The sequence below is a fragment of the Musca autumnalis genome, unplaced genomic scaffold, assembly GCF_047663935.1.
Source record: "Musca autumnalis isolate F117 unplaced genomic scaffold, ASM4766393v1 scaffold_1, whole genome shotgun sequence".
Taxonomy (NCBI): domain Eukaryota; kingdom Metazoa; phylum Arthropoda; class Insecta; order Diptera; family Muscidae; genus Musca; species Musca autumnalis.
This window is the reverse complement of record NW_027411644.1, coordinates 35693186-35709829: the sequence shown is the minus strand read 5'-3', so window position 1 is coordinate 35709829 and position 16644 is coordinate 35693186. Positions and strand designations below refer to the sequence as shown.

General features: G+C 38.7%; 2 protein-coding genes across 14 annotated transcripts in view; one reads left to right on the top strand and one right to left on the bottom strand.

The window, feature by feature from the left end:
• Positions 1-4835, top strand: part of Pbp95 (proximal sequence element A Pbp95) — a 32850-nt gene extending 28015 nt beyond the window's left edge. For all 3 annotated transcript variants that reach the window (XM_073973145.1, XM_073973135.1, XM_073973156.1), the window contains exons 2-5: positions 2217-2667; positions 2731-3060; positions 3123-3339; positions 3407-4835. In XM_073973145.1, coding sequence (XP_073829246.1) covers positions 2272-2667; positions 2731-3060; positions 3123-3339; positions 3407-4716 — 2253 coding nt within the window. In that variant the 5' untranslated portion in view covers positions 2217-2271 and the 3' untranslated portion in view covers positions 4717-4835. The remainder of the gene's footprint in view (positions 1-2216; positions 2668-2730; positions 3061-3122; positions 3340-3406) is intronic.
• Positions 4836-8474: 3639 nt separating this feature from the next.
• LOC141397100 (HEAT repeat-containing protein 5B) overlaps positions 8475-16644 on the bottom strand; it is a 60567-nt gene continuing 52397 nt past the window's right edge. For 6 of the 11 annotated variants that reach the window (XM_073973081.1, XM_073973098.1, XM_073973029.1 and 3 more), the window contains 2 exons: positions 14661-16614; positions 8475-9269 (listed from right to left, as the gene is read on the bottom strand). In XM_073973081.1, the coding sequence (XP_073829182.1) occupies positions 8938-9269; positions 14661-16614 (2286 nt within the window). In that variant the 3' untranslated portion in view covers positions 8475-8937. Of the gene's footprint in view, positions 9270-9431; positions 9447-14660; positions 16615-16644 lie in introns of all 11 variants that reach the window. The other 5 variants (XM_073973073.1, XM_073973089.1, XM_073973021.1 and 2 more) reach the window with 1 other exon arrangement.

Here is a 16644-nt window from a genome sequence, read left to right as displayed (position 1 = left end):
ATAAAATAAAGAAATAAAAACTTAAGTTGCGAACATTTTTGCGGTAATTCACGAGACGGGAATTTTTAATGGAGCGGAGTTGGAGTCTATGTGGAAAGGTGAACTAGTGATGCGAAAGCAACAAAAAAACCTTTTGGATGATGAAGCAAAATCAGATGCGCTTGGATTAAATTGAGAACGGAGGAAGTAAGCTCAAATGTGATGTAATTTAATGGGAATTTTTTTTTAAATTTGTGTTTATATAATACAGGTATGTGATGGAAAACGATTCGACTCGTTTTGCCATAAATCGAAATCGTATATCTCCAATTTTGGTGAATATTTTAATGAAATTGAAAATGGATTTTAGAAATATTATTCAAACAAGGGGCGTTTGCGAAGCTATACTATATATATCATCAACGGCACTCCGATTATTTACCATTTCGATTCTGCAAATCGAGTCGATTCGGTTTTCATCACATACCCGATAAATTTGTGTTTATAAAATACATATAATAAAGTTCTTTGAGTTCTTGTTTTACACAAATAATAAATGCATATTATTTATTTTGGGATATTTCGCAATGGCTTGCATTTTTATTGCATCTTTAGACTGATTATAAATGCAATCCGAAGAATGAATATAAATTCAATCCAAAGCACTGCATCTTAAGCTGTGATTTGGATCGAAAATAGAGTGCATCCTAGCTGTGTGCTGTGGAAGCAAAATGGAGTGCATCCTAGCTGCGCGCTCTCTTGTAAAATTCATAAGTGAATTCATAGGAAAACGGAAATTGTACTGTACACTTGTACTGATTAAACTGCATCCACGGATGCAAATTTTTTGCTGGGTACTTTATTTAAGCAACAACAACTACCATGTAAAATTCTATTCATCATTCTAGTTCTTACTTTACCTCATGGTACAATAATTTGGAAGGTAGGTCAGGTTCGAACAAATTGTGAAAAGCAAGGCCTGGGTGTATTTGCTTATTCTGTCAGAATTACCATAACTGAATATGCAACAGGTTGTACTGTTTATTTGATATTTTGGATCATTAACTAAAAACGCGGAAAAATTTATGGGAGGCTAAGTTTTCTTTACAGAGTCAGCTTCTGTATATGCTCAAAAGTTTGTTTCATCACAAATTTGTAATAAATACAAATAATAAATGTTGTAATAACAATTTTCATTTCTACCGAATTATAATATGTATAAAACATTTTGTCACATTTTTCAAAACCATACACAAATTGTGTATACTGATTTGAAAGAATAAGCAAACCAATAGAAAAAATTGTAATCAGCTGTTTGCTATGCCCTACCTTGTAATGATTCTACCATGACTTTACCTTTTGTTAATGTGCTTTTGTTTGTTTTGCCATAATCATGTAATTATCGTTTAGTTCGCTACACTTGTATTTCTTGCATTTGTTTGTTGTTGTAATTACGTCATTAGTGTGCTTGTCCACTTGGATTGATCTTTGCCCATGTATGTGAGTATGGTTGTTCGCTTATGGGTACTTTACACGATATGTTTTTTGCATATGAGTTGTCACTTCTCCCATACAAAATGTATATGCAAAGTGACAACTCATATGTAAAAAACATATCGTGTAAAGTACCCAATAGTGCGAATGTGCGTCTGTGAGTTCGTTGCACAGATTCGAGGTGTTGCCAGAGGTGTTCTGGAGAATTCTTGAACAATGGGGATTTTGAGATAAATACAGGTGGAATCAGCAACGGCGAGTTAGTTGTGTTTTAGTAGTCAAACAGAACAGTTGGTTAAAGAAGCTGCGTGCTAACTAGAGAAAAGCTGTGTGTTTAGTAATTAAAGTCGGTTCCGAATAAGTGTAATAAAGTAAATAAAGCATTGTAGAAACGTAATCTGAAACGAACCCTATTTTATTTGGTACAAATCGTATCGGGGAACAAAACAACGTCTACGCGGAGATTAGTTAAATCTAATTCCGTAACAGTATTAAACGACGTTTGTATTAGAGCTTTTTGCTGGGTTATCCTTCTTTATGAGGATTTATGTGACGTTTGCGCTATGGAATTGACATTTGAAACCCAGTGGATTTATTAAATCCGTTTAAGTGCAAACGGGGTATTAGATTAGCGTTTATGTTCATTTCTCTTGATTGGATATATTGCCAAGCCACTTAAGCACTGTATAATCAAAAATCAAATTTTAGATCACTTAACAAAAATGGATCATATCACTTTTTAGATCCCTAAATATAAACAAAAAGCTTGGTACTTGGAAGGTTTTTATTGGTTTTTCCATGGAGGAAATAGAAAAATCTAATTTGGAACTGGCACTGGCCACAAATCGTCAACTGCAGGCACAGCTATATGTAGTACGTGAAAAAATTGAAAGACTGCTAAAAAATGTCCGGGAGATATACGAAGGAAATGAAGAGTTGGTACGCGGAGCAGTTATGAAAAGGAAAGGAAAGAAAGGATTCGGAATCAGAGGAGCCTATTTAAAGGGCGGCACATTCTATTTGAAGGGAAATATGTTCTTTAAGGACATTAATTGTCGTAATTGTCCTGATAATTCAGATTATCAGGCTAGAAAAGAACAAGGAGAAATGTTTCCAATGGATTTGGATTTAAAAGGTCGTCATACTTGGTCTTACAAGGATAAACAGTCAATGGTGGAGGCTATCAAAGAACAAGTAGGAGGCTGCTGGATTTATATTATCTAAATTTGTTTATGTATTTGTTGTTTTTTTCCCTAGGCAATAGAACATTTGAAAACTATTGGCACTATTGGCAACCCCACGGAATACAAAGGCAAAGGTTTAAACAGTGAAAAACTAGCTAAACTTTTACAAATGGTTTCAAGCGATTTTCGCATTGATTGGGATGTTATTTCCAAACATAATTTGCAACATCGTCATAGTATTAAGAGTTGTGAAGCTATATGGAATGTATATCTTCACCCATCACTAAAACGATCTTCCTGGACTGAACAGGAGAATCTAAAACTTGCAGATGTTGCCAAGAAATATAATTTCCAAAATTGGTCAGCGATTGCAAGCGAAGTGGGTAGAAGATCTGAATTTCAGGTGGGTCCATATTTATCTTGTAACTAAGTAGTTTCTAGATAACTAAATTTTATTATTTGTAGTGTTTTGTACAATATCAAAATTATATTTTCTACATGACAAATGGGAGATGGGGCAAATGGTCTGTGGAGGAAGATGAACGCTTAATAGAAGTTATTGAAAAAAATACCTTGAATGGTCAAATCAATTGGAGCAATGTTATGGTACACTTTCCTCATAGGGCTAGGACAACACTGCAGTGCCGTTACTCATATTCCATCAATCCTAGTATTAGCAGAGGTAAGTAGGAGACATATGGATATTTATAGAATAGACTCATGTGTTGTATTTTCATTTCATTTTGCAGCGCCCTTTACTCCCGAAGAAGATCTTTTGCTTTTGGCAGCTGTTAAGGAATATGGTGCTAAATTTGCCTACTTTCCCCGTACACTATTTCCCAATCGGACCACGGTACAGTTACGTTCTCGCTATCATAACACTTTGGTACATAGACACAAACAACAGCCTTGGACATTGGAAGATGATACAAAACTAATGGAATTCGTAACTGAACATGGTACCCAATCGTGGAAACAATGTGCAGATCTTCTACAAAATCATTCTCGTATAAGCTGTCGTACACGTTTTATGGTTATAAAAAGATTTTTTGAAAAAAATCCCAATGCCAGTTTGGCAGATATGGTGAGAAAGAAGAAAAAGAGATTATATTCTTATGTTGATACTGAAAACTGGACTGAAAAACTTAAGGAATTTCGTGAAAATCCTAATGCACCTTTAGTTAAGCGAGTTGTAGTACGCCAAACAAGAGAACGTAAACCTAAAATCAAAAAAGAACCAAAAGAAAAGGTAAAAAAGAAAAAAGAACCAAAACCCAAAAAACCAAAACCTGGACCCAAGCCGCAATCTGGGCCAAAACCAAAAGTGTCTCGTCGAAGGAAGTTCTATGTTCAGCGGTTGCGCAAAAATCGTCTAATTCTATATAAAAGCGCCAAATATGGTTACAATTATCAGTTGGGTGTAGATCCAATTATGACCAACAACCCAAAATATGGTAAATTACACTTTGTTCGTCATGCATTGCAACTGAAAGATCCCGAAGATAAGAAAAATCATCGGTTCGATGATCCCATTCCTACACCATTACGTGTTCGAATTCTAAGAGCTTTACACTCCAAGCTAAATAAGGAAATTCTTATACCCGATGGATTTTCTTTGCCCCCAAGTTGGTCAACAGCAATGGCATTTCGTGCCTTATGTATACATACTGCAAGTCCTGATCTTGAAACCGTAACAGCACCAAGTGTGCCTGATGACAATGATCATATAAAACTATTTCGTGAACGTTTTCGTACTTTATTTTATACAACTGGCTTGTTGAGTCGTATACATCCTCAAATGGTTGGCATAGGAGAATCACTAGTACCGCAGCCGGAATTACAAGAAAATAGTTTAATAAATGACAATGAAACAGAATCATCACAACAAATAACAGAGGACGAATCAAAAGACTGCTCAAATAAACAAGAAGATGACAATGTTGATGAGGATAAGGAACCAAACGCCAAAAGATTAAAACTTTCTCCGCGTAAGAAAATATCTTTGGTTGACGAAATATTGAGTATTAAAAATAGGGAAATAGAATCTTTAGAAACATAGCATTGTATGTATATCCTTATGATGATAGTTATATAAATGTACATATACAGAGTATTTTAAGAATAAATAAGAATATCTTGACTAATAAAAAAAATAACATAAAAACTGAAAGAAACAAATATCTTTAACGAATGGTTCCCTCAAATACGTTTCCAACAGTTAGCCTAAATACTGAATGTATAAAAACAGCCTCTAAATTAAAATAGTCTCAGAAATATTCTTAAAATGAATTGAGCTTATGAAGCTCAAGATAAGACTCGGAAATGGAGCTCAATATGGACTCGGAAATCTTAAAAAAAAACTTGATACTATGGAGCTCAAGATGGACTCTGAAATATTAAAAAAAACCTTGAGATTATGGAGCTCAAGATGGACTCGGACATTTTTTAAAACAAACTTGAGCTTATGGAGCTCAAGATAGACTCGGAAATCTTTTTAAAATAACTTGAGCTTATGGAGATCAAGACAGACTCGGAAATCTTTTTAAAATAACCACGCATATGGGGCTCAAGATAGACTCGGAAATCTTTTTCAAATAACCACTCATAAGGGGCTCATGATTGCTCCGAAAATCTTTTTAAAATAACTACGTCTACGGAGCTCAAGTTTGCCTCGAACATATTTTTAAAATAACCACTCATACGGGACTCAATATAGACTCTGAAATCTTTTTGAAATAATAACGCGTGCGGGATTCAAAATAGACTCGGAAATCCTTTTAAAATAACCACGCCTACAAAGCTCGTGATTGCTAACCACGCCTACAGAGCTGATTGCCCGGGTTTCAGAGAGTTCACCAATCACCGCTTCAGAGAACTGCTCAATCCTTCTGATGTTCGGGTAACGAAAAGGACGTTCCGAGACATCATCACTGCTGCAGCCGCTCGCCATATCCCTGCTGGTCGAATACCCGAAGTAAGACCAAACTTCCCAGCAGAGGCGACGGGATTAGAAAATGAGCGTGATGAGCTTCGCCGAACCAACCCCAATGACCCCAGAGTCAGGGAGCTGACACTGGAAGTCAACAGGCTGGTCGGAGAGCATAAGCGGAACAAGTGGTTAAATCATCTGAAGAGTTGCAACATTAAGTCACTCTCGAACCCTGTAAGAAGGGAAGATAGGACCTCAGTCACGTTTGGCGACGTTACGTTGACTGACCCGAAGAGGTGCGCAAGTTATTTCAATCGACAGTTTGTCGAGCACCCCGAGAGTGACAGGGCGAAGAGAAGAGTATTACGTCGCATCAGATCACTTCCTGCCGAGGAGGAACCACCACAGTTTACAATGGATGATGTTGCCAATGCCATCAGGAACGCTAAATCATCCAAAGCGTTGGGCCCTGATGGAATCTCCATGGTAATGCTGAAGCAGCTAGATGAGCTGGGAGTGGATTATCTCATTAAAGTTCTCAACTTGTCGCTATCCAGCCTCATTGTTCCCGAAGTCTGGAAAATAGGCAGGGTGGTCCCACTACGGAAGCCCGGCAAGGATGCTAGCGAAAGTGAATCGTACAGGCCGATTTCGATTTTGTCGCCCGTAGCAAAGACCCTTGAGGTCTTAGTTCTCCCCAGTATCAGAAATAGCTATCAAGTTGCCGATCATCAGCATGGATTCCGTAAGCAGCACAGCACGACAACTGCTCTGTACGCCATTACCACACATATTTGTCAAGGACTCAACCAGAGACGGCCGTGCGATAGAACAGTGATGGTGGCGCTTGACTTATCAAAAGCCTTTGATACAGTCAGGCACTCCACGCAGTTTGAGGACATTGAGCAGACAAACCTCCGGCCAAGCGTGAAACGTTGGATAGTCAATTATATGTGTGGACGCCAGTCGTACGTGCAATTCAGGAACAAGAAGTCCAAACCCCGTAGAGTGAAACAGGAAGTTCCCCAAGGTGGGGTGATATCTCCGGAACTGTTTAACATTTACCTCTCCTGTATTCCGCCCCCTCCAGACGGCATCAAGATCGTAACGTATGCGGATGATTGCACGATCCTGGCGTCGGGTACCTATCCTGATGACATCTGTGAGAGACTGAACAACTATTTAACTGATCTTACCACCTTTTTCCATTCGAGGAATATGCAGATTTCCCCCACAAAATCTACAGCCACTCTGTTCACCACATGGACAGCGCAGTTTGGACGTGAGTTGAATGTCGTGGTCGACGGTAGCAGAATTCCGACCACAAACTGCCCTAAAATTTTAGGGGTCACATTCGACACTACATTCACGTCGTGCGCACACGCCACAGCTATCTGCGACAAGTTGAAAATTAGGAACAAGGTTCTCAAGTCCCTGGCCGGCAGCACTTGGGGTGCAGATAAAGAAACCTTGTTGACCACATATAACGCGATAGGTCGGTCGGTGGTAAGCTATGCGGCTCCAGTCTGGTCCCCGAGATTGTGTGATTCGAACTGGAAAAAGATTCAAACTTGCCAGAATGCCGCCCTGAGAACAGCGACAGGGTGCCTCCTCAAATCTTCAGTGGACCATCTACATGATGAGGCAAAAATTCTTCCTGTAAAGCAACACAATGAGATGCTTTCGTTGCAGTACCTGCTTGGATGTTACCGTGTGAGCCATCCCCAATCATCATCTTGTGGGTAGGCCCGGCACATACAGGCAGGAAGGATATCCATGCTCTAGAGGGAGAGGTCCAACGATACAGGAGAGATCCCCTAGATCAACAAGCGTATCAAGCAGGTTCAAATTGTATTCACACGGATGCAGTAGCCAAGGCCTTAAGCAATTATAGTGTGAATAAAGTCCTCGAAATACATCCCCTATCTATTGCAGCTGAGGAGCGTCAGATGCCACGACAGCTCAACTACGCTCGGGATATTGCAGTCGCCTAAATTCTTATTGGGCGGAAATCGATCGCGCCGTGCAAGACATCTGCCCAGTATGTGGCATGGGCCCGCACGACACAAAACACCTTTTCAACTGCCCAGCCAAACCTACTCATCTAGCTCCAGTGGATCTGTGGTTACATCCCATCGAAGTAGCCACTTTCCTGGAACTGGAGCCAGATTGAACAAAAGAACGAACATACAAACATAATAACAAACACTGTTACAACAACAACAACAGAGCTCATGATTGCTCCGAAAATCTTTTTAAAATAACCACGCTTACGGAGCTCATGATTGCTCCGAAAATCTTTTTAAAATAACCACGCTTACACAGAGCTCATGATTGCTCCGAAAATCTTTTTAAAATAACCACGCTTACAGAGCTCATGATTGCTCCGAAAATCTTTTTAAAATAACCACGCTTACACAGAGCTCATGATTGCTCCGAAAATCTTTTTAAAATAACCACGCTTACAGAGCTCATGATTGCTCCGAAAATCTTTTTAAAATAACCACGCTTACAGAGCTCATGATTGCTCCGAAAATCTTTTTAAAATAACCACGCCTACGGAGCTCATGATTGCTCCGAAAATCTTTTTAAAATAACCATGCCTACGGAGCTCATGATTGCTCCGAAAATCTTTTTAAAATAACCACGCCTACGGAGCTCATGATTGTTCTGAAAATTTATTTAAAATAACCACGCATATGGATCTCCAGATAGCCTCCTTCTTAAAATAACCACACCTATGGAGTTCATAAAAGTCTCCAAAAATGTTCTTGAAATTTCGTGATGGATTTCAATATCCCTTAAATATTTACTCACCTCTTGTAAAGATATCTTCCGCTGATCCTGTGTTGTTAATTGATTTATATTCCGTTCAAATATTATTAATATTTTTAGTATAACTTTTTTTTATTTAACATAACAACAATGAGATACAGTTTTCTTTAATTTTCATTTGTCAAATTGTGTTAAAAACTAAATACCGTATCATTTCACAAGAATATTTAGTGATGGATTGTTAATTAGGTTGGATAAACTCTTAAAGACATAAATATAGCGGGGTTGTTATTTGTAAGCAACAACAACAATAATAAATATATCAGATATATAGTGATGGTATGTATATTGGTTGTTTATATGTGAATAGAGTTGTCTCTTTAAATATTTTAAAATCTAAAAAATGTATATTGGGGAGGATTTTACTTAAAAATTATTATGCCAACATCATGACTTTGCCTTGCATAGTTATTTTGCGGCGGGTTCCGATTTTATGGGGGGGGGGGAGTAAGGAAAAAATGAGAGGAATAAGAAAAGGGGATAATGTTGTGACCTACTACTACCCTATGTGGGGCTCTATTGAAAATTGCTAAAATCTGTTTTCAGTTTAATTGTAGGTTTCTGTTGTTTCTCCAGACCACTGCGAGCTTGCGCTGTTTGTTGTACACGATTTGCAATGGCCGCAGTTTGTTGTTGGCAACGCACGGCAGCTTCCAATTTTTGTCGCAATTCCGGTGATTGACTCATTAGGGATTTAAATTCTTGCGGGTATTTGGGACCAATTTTCATTAGCCATTGCAAAGATTGCTCATGTAATTGACGTTGATATTTGGGTAAATTACGCAATTTTGAAGGTTCCGCCAAATAGTTGATGAGTACCGGTACCAATAATGTTAACATTTGTATGCCTAAAGAAGAGGGAATTAGGAAGAAAAATATTTAATTACTTGAAATAGTTTATAATAAAAATATATATTTTTCCAACAAAAATCATTCACTAAAATTTTAATTTATTATTTATGCTTATGCTTATGAGTTATGAGATGAAAAATAAGTATTTATAAATTTACCTTGCATAAGATTTCCTATGTTTTATGTATTGTTTTTAGTTTGGTTTGATATAGTTTGAAATGGTAAGGACGTAGATTTTGTTTGGATTAGGAAAATAAAGATGACATTGTATAGACAGAAAGAATTTGCATGAGTTTTTATTTTTTGTTTAGGTTTGCATGATGCGTAAGAAGAAAATAAAGACAAACAAGAACAAAGAAAATACAAATGATGTTATATATTTTTAATTATTTTTTAATGAATCAATACAGATATGTATCTTGCGAAATTTTCATTTTCAAAGAAAGGAATGAAATGCGAAGAAATTGGAAAGAGAGGCCTATCGAAATTGAATGTTGGTTCGAAATATACTCTAGAACTCACGTCGCTGGAACTCAACATAATCTTAAAAAGAGACTCTGTTAATCCAAGTTTTTTGGTTTAATTTATAAAAAAAATCAAATAATTTACCATGAGCTTGAATTTGTAAAACATTTCAGTAACAACAAAAAGGTCGAAAATATCAAATACTTAACAACATTTAAAATTTATAGTCCCCTCGTTGGGACTAAACCCAGTTATGAAATCCCCCTCTTTGGGACTTAGCCAAGCCTTAAAAATGATCTACGTCTTTAAGACTAAAATATCCTTATAAACTCAAAATTGCTTTGAAATAATCCCTAAATAATATTGTAAAGGAATTCATATTGCGCGACCTGAACATATTTACTTAGATGGCCCGACAAATGTGCTTTTTCCAATTATAAAATGGTTTTAAAATAGCCACGGCTATGGAGCTCAAGATAACCTCTAAAATATTTTTTAAATAACCACGCCTACTAAGATCAACATAGTCTCTTAAATATTTTTCAAAATAAACACGCCTATGGAGCTTAACATAGGGGTCGATTATGCATTGCCACTAAACTTGTGTTGCGTTGTCAATTGTCAGCACAACTGAGATGAAATGTTGTATGTATTATTGGTTTCAACCCAACTGTGTTGTCGATAAACGTGTTATCGATCAGTGTTTTTCAAACTTGTGAACTCTATTAAATCCAAAAGGCACAATTCGCAAAAAAAAAAAACTATTTTAAAATGATAAGTTCAGTGGGATTATTTTTTTGATGATAAAGAAAATGTACAGGGCATGACATCTATTAGAAGAAATTTGAGGGACAAGTCGAATTTATTAGAATTGCCCTCGCCGGGGATAACAATCTTGGAGCGATGCGGGGGCTAGAAGTCACAATCTTCTCATTTAACTTCTTGTAGTGTTAAACTAGGAGGCTGTGATCGACCAAAGGTTATCCACTCTCTGTCACGCACCAACTTAGTGCACTGGAATTCAAAGTGTATCTCCGGATTGAGTGACATATATTTGGTAGCGATCTCCTACCAAAGTAATTGTGAGATCCCCTAACACCGGGTTTTTACGCGACCTCGTGCCCATCGGTGTTCCCAAGGTTTGCAGCTAGGGTACCAACTGTATTAGAACGGAGCCTCGTGTGATACCTGGGCACCTCAACGAGTATTAGAGCCCTAGTCATGGTAGAGGAGGGCTATGCCATGATTGTCCTCATCTCCCCCATTAATCAAATCTTTCTATGGATAATTCGAACTTTTTAACAAACCCCCAAAAAACAACAAACCTCAACCAACCCTCGATATTGACCCCGGCTATGACAATTGACAATGATGCACCCAGTGCAGTAATGACCCCATCCATGGGCGGGGACGACGGAATGACGACTTTGACAATGGACGTATTCAGCGACGCCATACACACTCAGAGCAGGGAATTGCTCGGTCTCCTGAAGGAGAATGAGACTCTCAGACTGAGCCAGGAGAGCCCCCCGCCGTGGGACTGGGAGGACTTCCCTCTGACGAACGACGAGATGGATGTCACAATCATTCCATCTCAATCGTCCAAGGAGGTAACTCCTTCAGCCACTCAAGGGGGTACAGTTCCTGCAGTCGAGAGACCTACTCCCTCAGGGCAATCCCACGGCAGCGGGTTCTTTCGTACCGGATTGACCCGGAACCATAGTGTTTCGGCCAGCGGCTGCCAACCCAGCATTAAACCTATGCTTCACGTATGTTTAAATGCTACAACAACAACAACTCCCTCAGGGGAAAAAGCGTCGGTCGTTACCGACAAAACTCCCCCCTGTCTAGGCAAGATGCCTTGGTAAAAGGGGATGAAGAGGAGGAACTGACAACAGACTCCTCGTCCCCGGCAGCCAAGAAGAGCGGGCCCAGACACATGAAAGATAAATATAACTATAAAAGGGCTATTTATTACTGCAAGCGCTTTATAGGCATGAATCCCGCTGAGCTAACTCAAGCGCAATTTCGGGAGATCGGATTGAAGCTTCGATTTGTGAGGCGTTTTGAGCGCAAATATCCTCACGCTGAGAAGATCTTCCTTCCGATCGACCAACTTCCAACCCCTGGAAACGAAGCAAAGGAAAACCGGGAGTTTCGGGCAGCTCGAACCCTTTGCGGACAACCTCGGTGTCTGCGGTAGGGTCAAGCGATCCGATACCCTCGGCCCCTAAGATAGCGGATCGGTCAAAACCCGATTCGAATCTGGCGCGGAAAGAGGGACAGACGCAAACCAACCAACCGCACAGGGTGTCTCCTACTTCGGCTGGTTCGTCGTCGACTGCCTCTGCAGGGGCAAAGAAGAGCGGAGAGTTACCAGGAGCTCCGATTGTACAGAGGACTGGCTCACAGACCACTGTAGGATTGCCTGCCCCTGGTAAGTCTTGCCCTTCTGTCGCTGTGAGAAAAGGCGTTGGTACAGCTGGGAGGATAGTGACTGGCACGTCCGATGGTCCATCGACCTCAAAGCAGGGTGGGAAATCGAAGACATCTGCGCAGGAATGCGTCAAGAGGGTTAGATCTTCTGAGGACCCACATCCGATTGCTAAGAGGACGGCGGAAAATTGGACGAACAATCACTCGGCCTCTTTTGCTGAAGTGGCCGCCCACCAATTTTACTTCTTGTTTCTTCGAAAATATTCACTGCAACTGAAAATAACTGGTTGCTGAAAAATTGCCGGTTCGTCAACTGAGATTCGCAACTTCAGTTGAAGGTTGCCATACATAAAGTAATTTTGACAACTGGCAACTCCACTCAACGATAATTGCTATCGATAATCGACCCCATAGTCTCTAAAATATTTTTAAAATAACCATCGATATAGAGTTCAAGATAACATATAAAATCTTTTCAGAATAACCACGGATATTAGCTCAACATAGCCCCTAAAATTTTTTTTAAAATAATCACGCCTTTGGAGCTCGAGATAACATCCAACATCTTCTTAAAATAACGCCGACTTCCGTATTGTCAGTTGCTTTGTATTCGTGCATGAAACTAGGGGTTCTTAAATCGATTTCCCCAATTTCATAAAATTACTCTAGTATGGAACTCGATTTAAGAACCCCTAGTTTCATGCGCAAACACAACGCATCTGACAATACGGAAGTCAGCCAACCACACCTATGGAATTTAAGATAGCATCCAACATCTTCTTAAAATAATCACACCTAAGGAATTTAAGATAGCATCCAACATCTTCTTAAAATAATCACACCTAAGGAATTTAAGATAGCATCCAACATCTTCTTAAAATAATCACGCCTAAGGAATTTAAGATAGCATCCAACATCTTCTTAAAATAATCACGCCTAAGGAATTTAAGATAGCATCCAACATCTTCTTAAAATAACCACGCCTATGGAATTTAAGATAGCATCCAACATCTTCTTAAAATAACCACGCCTATGGAATTTAAGATAGCATCCAACATCTTCTTAAAATAACCACGCCTATGGAATTTAAGATAGCATCCAACATCTTAAAATAACCACGCCTATGGAATTTAAGATAGCATCCAACATCTTAAAATAACCACGCCTATGGAATTTAAGATAGCATCCAACATCTTAAAATAACCACGCCTATGGAATTTAAGATAGCATCCAACATCTTAAAATAACCACGCCTATGGAATTTAAGATAGCATCCAACATCTTAAAATAACCACGCCTATGGAATTTAAGATAGCATCCAACATCTTAAAATAACCACGCCTATGGAATTTAAGATAGCATCCAACATCTTAAAATAACCACGCCTATGGAATTTAAGATAGCATCCAAAACCTGCTTAAAAAAACCACGCCTATGGAATTTAAGATAGCATCCAAAACCTGCTTAAAATAACCACGCCTATGAACCAAGATGTCTATTTTTTTGTTAAATTAACTACGTCTATGGCGCTCAAGGTATTCCCTAAAATGTTTTTAAAATAACTACGGATATTAGCTTAAGATAACCCCTATAATCTTTTTAAAATAACCATGGATATTTAGCTCAAGATAACCTCTAAAATCTTTTCAAAATAACCACGAATATATAGCTTAATATAACCTCTAAAATAACGACGAATTTATAGCTCAAGATAACCTTTTAAAATAACCACGTATATAGAGCTCAAGATAGCACCTAAAATCTTCATAAAATAACCGCACCTATAGAGCTCGAGGTAGCCTCCAAAATCTTTATAAAATAGCCATACTTGTGTTAGTTTAAAAGTTAAGAATGACTTAGAAACATTTCTTCAAAAAGCAACGCCTATCTGAAACATTCCTAAAATTGCAACACCTGTAGAGCCCAAGGTCAGATTTTTGTTTGGCGACAGAGATGGCTTTGTTTTTAATTTTAAACTGCTTACTAGTCCGCTTCTCTTCTGGTTGTTTGGCCATAAATTCTACAGTCTTCTTGACAGTAAATATTCACATCGGCTCATCTATAAAGATGTCTTAAATATATATAGACTTCCTTCTGTATGGCTATTAGTATTCCCCCTCTAGTGGCCTATAAAACTACCTACTGCTAAAAATTTCCCATCAGATGGTCTATAAAGACTGCCATCTGATTGTATATAATTACTCGTTTCTGTCTATTTATAATGGGCTCCCAATACAAAACGTTCACTTGCCCTTGAAAATTCCTCCGCGGATCTTTAAATCATCTTTTATAGATATTCACTTCATAATGAATAATTCTTCTTCATTTGCAATTTCAATCCTTCCTTTCTTTTTCTTCCTCTTTGAAACTGATATTTAAACAATTGTTTTCAACAATGATTTATCATATACTAACTACTGAGAATTTTTACAACAAAACTCTACAAAGAAACTTCCTAACATATAATATACATATGAAGTACTTACGATTTTGTGGTTCTGCCAATTGGATAAGTGCCTCCACAGTTATTATACTTTCCAGTATGATTTGCAGTTCCATTTCTGTGCGTGGCTGTTTGGCCGACTCCACGTAGAGGCCTTCAATGATACGTGGTGCGAGAGCATGTATATAAGGTGTGGAAACTTTCAATTCCGAATTGGAAAATATCAAACGTGCCGATTGTATACACTTTAATTTTACCGACATATTATCGGATTGTAAATACTGGCGGAAATGATTAATACATGGATATTGTAGAGAGGGTGTAGAGACCACAGTGGCTGGGGTGTGAAGAATGAAAACTGCAATTGCCCTTAACATGGTAACTTCATCCATTTTACGATCATCATTATCACCGCCAGCTGTTTTTGTTAAATCAACAATTGTTGCCAAAGAACTTTGTAACAATTCCTGCCATTCACTGGCCACTGTGGAATGGGTGGACCATTTGTCTTTGCAGATGGCTTCCAAGGTGTGTAGGGCTGCTTGTATTGCTACGGTGTTTGCGAGAATTGTTGAATCTATTACCGATTTATTGGCAATTTCTTTGATAATTGATGTGGTCATGTACAAGATGGTGGGTAGAATGGCCAAGGCTCCCTGGGGCGAACAGAGCTGGGTAAGTTCACCTACACATTCCAATGCACTTGCCACCAAACGACCATTATCTTCGGCCAATTTATTGAAGAAAGATTGAGAACTTAATGCCGTCTTTGCTATTAAATCCTGGCGGAATTGCACAGTATTGGCTGCTCCAGGATTCATGGTGGGAATTTGCCTTACAAATAGACAAAGGCAAACCTCCAATACAGCATATATGTGTGAGGAACCCGGTGTTATTTCTCCCGAAGCACCTCCCTCTCCCATTTGATCAATTTGTTCCTGCAGCGAAATATTATCGGTGTTTTCATTGTTTTTATTTTGTTCCAAAAATTCATCTCGACGTGAATCCAATTGTTCCTTGGAAGCCCTGACAGACTGTTTGAGTATTTCTATGCATAGTAATTGGACAAATAAATCATCACTGGTTAGTATTTGCCTATGTAGAACATTACACAATTCAATGGTTAAAACCTTATCCTTGACCAGTTGCCTACGAGCCCATTGCGAGTCAAAAATTGTATACATTGATTGTAGACAGCTAATGACATTCTTTGGTTTCTCTGATGTGCGAGCACTGCACAATGCCTCCATACAAATGCCAAAAATCATGTGGAAACGATCAGCCGACAGCGAACCATGGGATATGTTATTGTTTGCTTCATAGGAGGAGCTATCGGAATGGTCGGTTTCCGTGGAATTTTGAGTATTGGTTTCTAAATGCAATTGGAATCCTTCATCTTTGAGCCATAGGGATGCGGCATACAATATTGGTGGCCATGATGCTAAGTAGTGGGGTTTTGAGGAGTTTATGGTGTCGGGGGTGTAAAATGCTCCACCATCATGTGGTAATTGACTTTGGAATTCAGGTGGTAATAAAAGCAAGGCATGATCTTTCATTGCGGCCAACCAATGGGTCGATAAGTTGTCCAATTCTGGTTTTACCAAAGACAAAAGACTTTCACAGTTCTTATCAAAGCCATTGGAGTCTTCATCATCAATTGTTAGAGTGGGTATTACATTGGAAACTGTCAATTGTTTTTGTAGTAATGCAGCTGGGGATGAACCATTGGATATCATGGCCACAATATAAACTTCAGCCCATGCTTTTAGAATACTTAGTTTTTCCAGAGTTGTCATGGATTCATTGAATAACTGGGTACTGTTGGTTTTTGTATGCAGCTTGTTAAGAGAAGAGACCAAGAGTTGATGTACACGTCTTAAATCATTAAGATCTCGGGCAACACCAGAACCAATCCATGCTGAACACACCTCACAGGCAGCGGCTGTGACATGGGATGGTGTATCAGGGGCAAATGCAGGTCGTAAGGCAGCTCCAACCTGGGGATAAAATTGAAACACAATCAATTG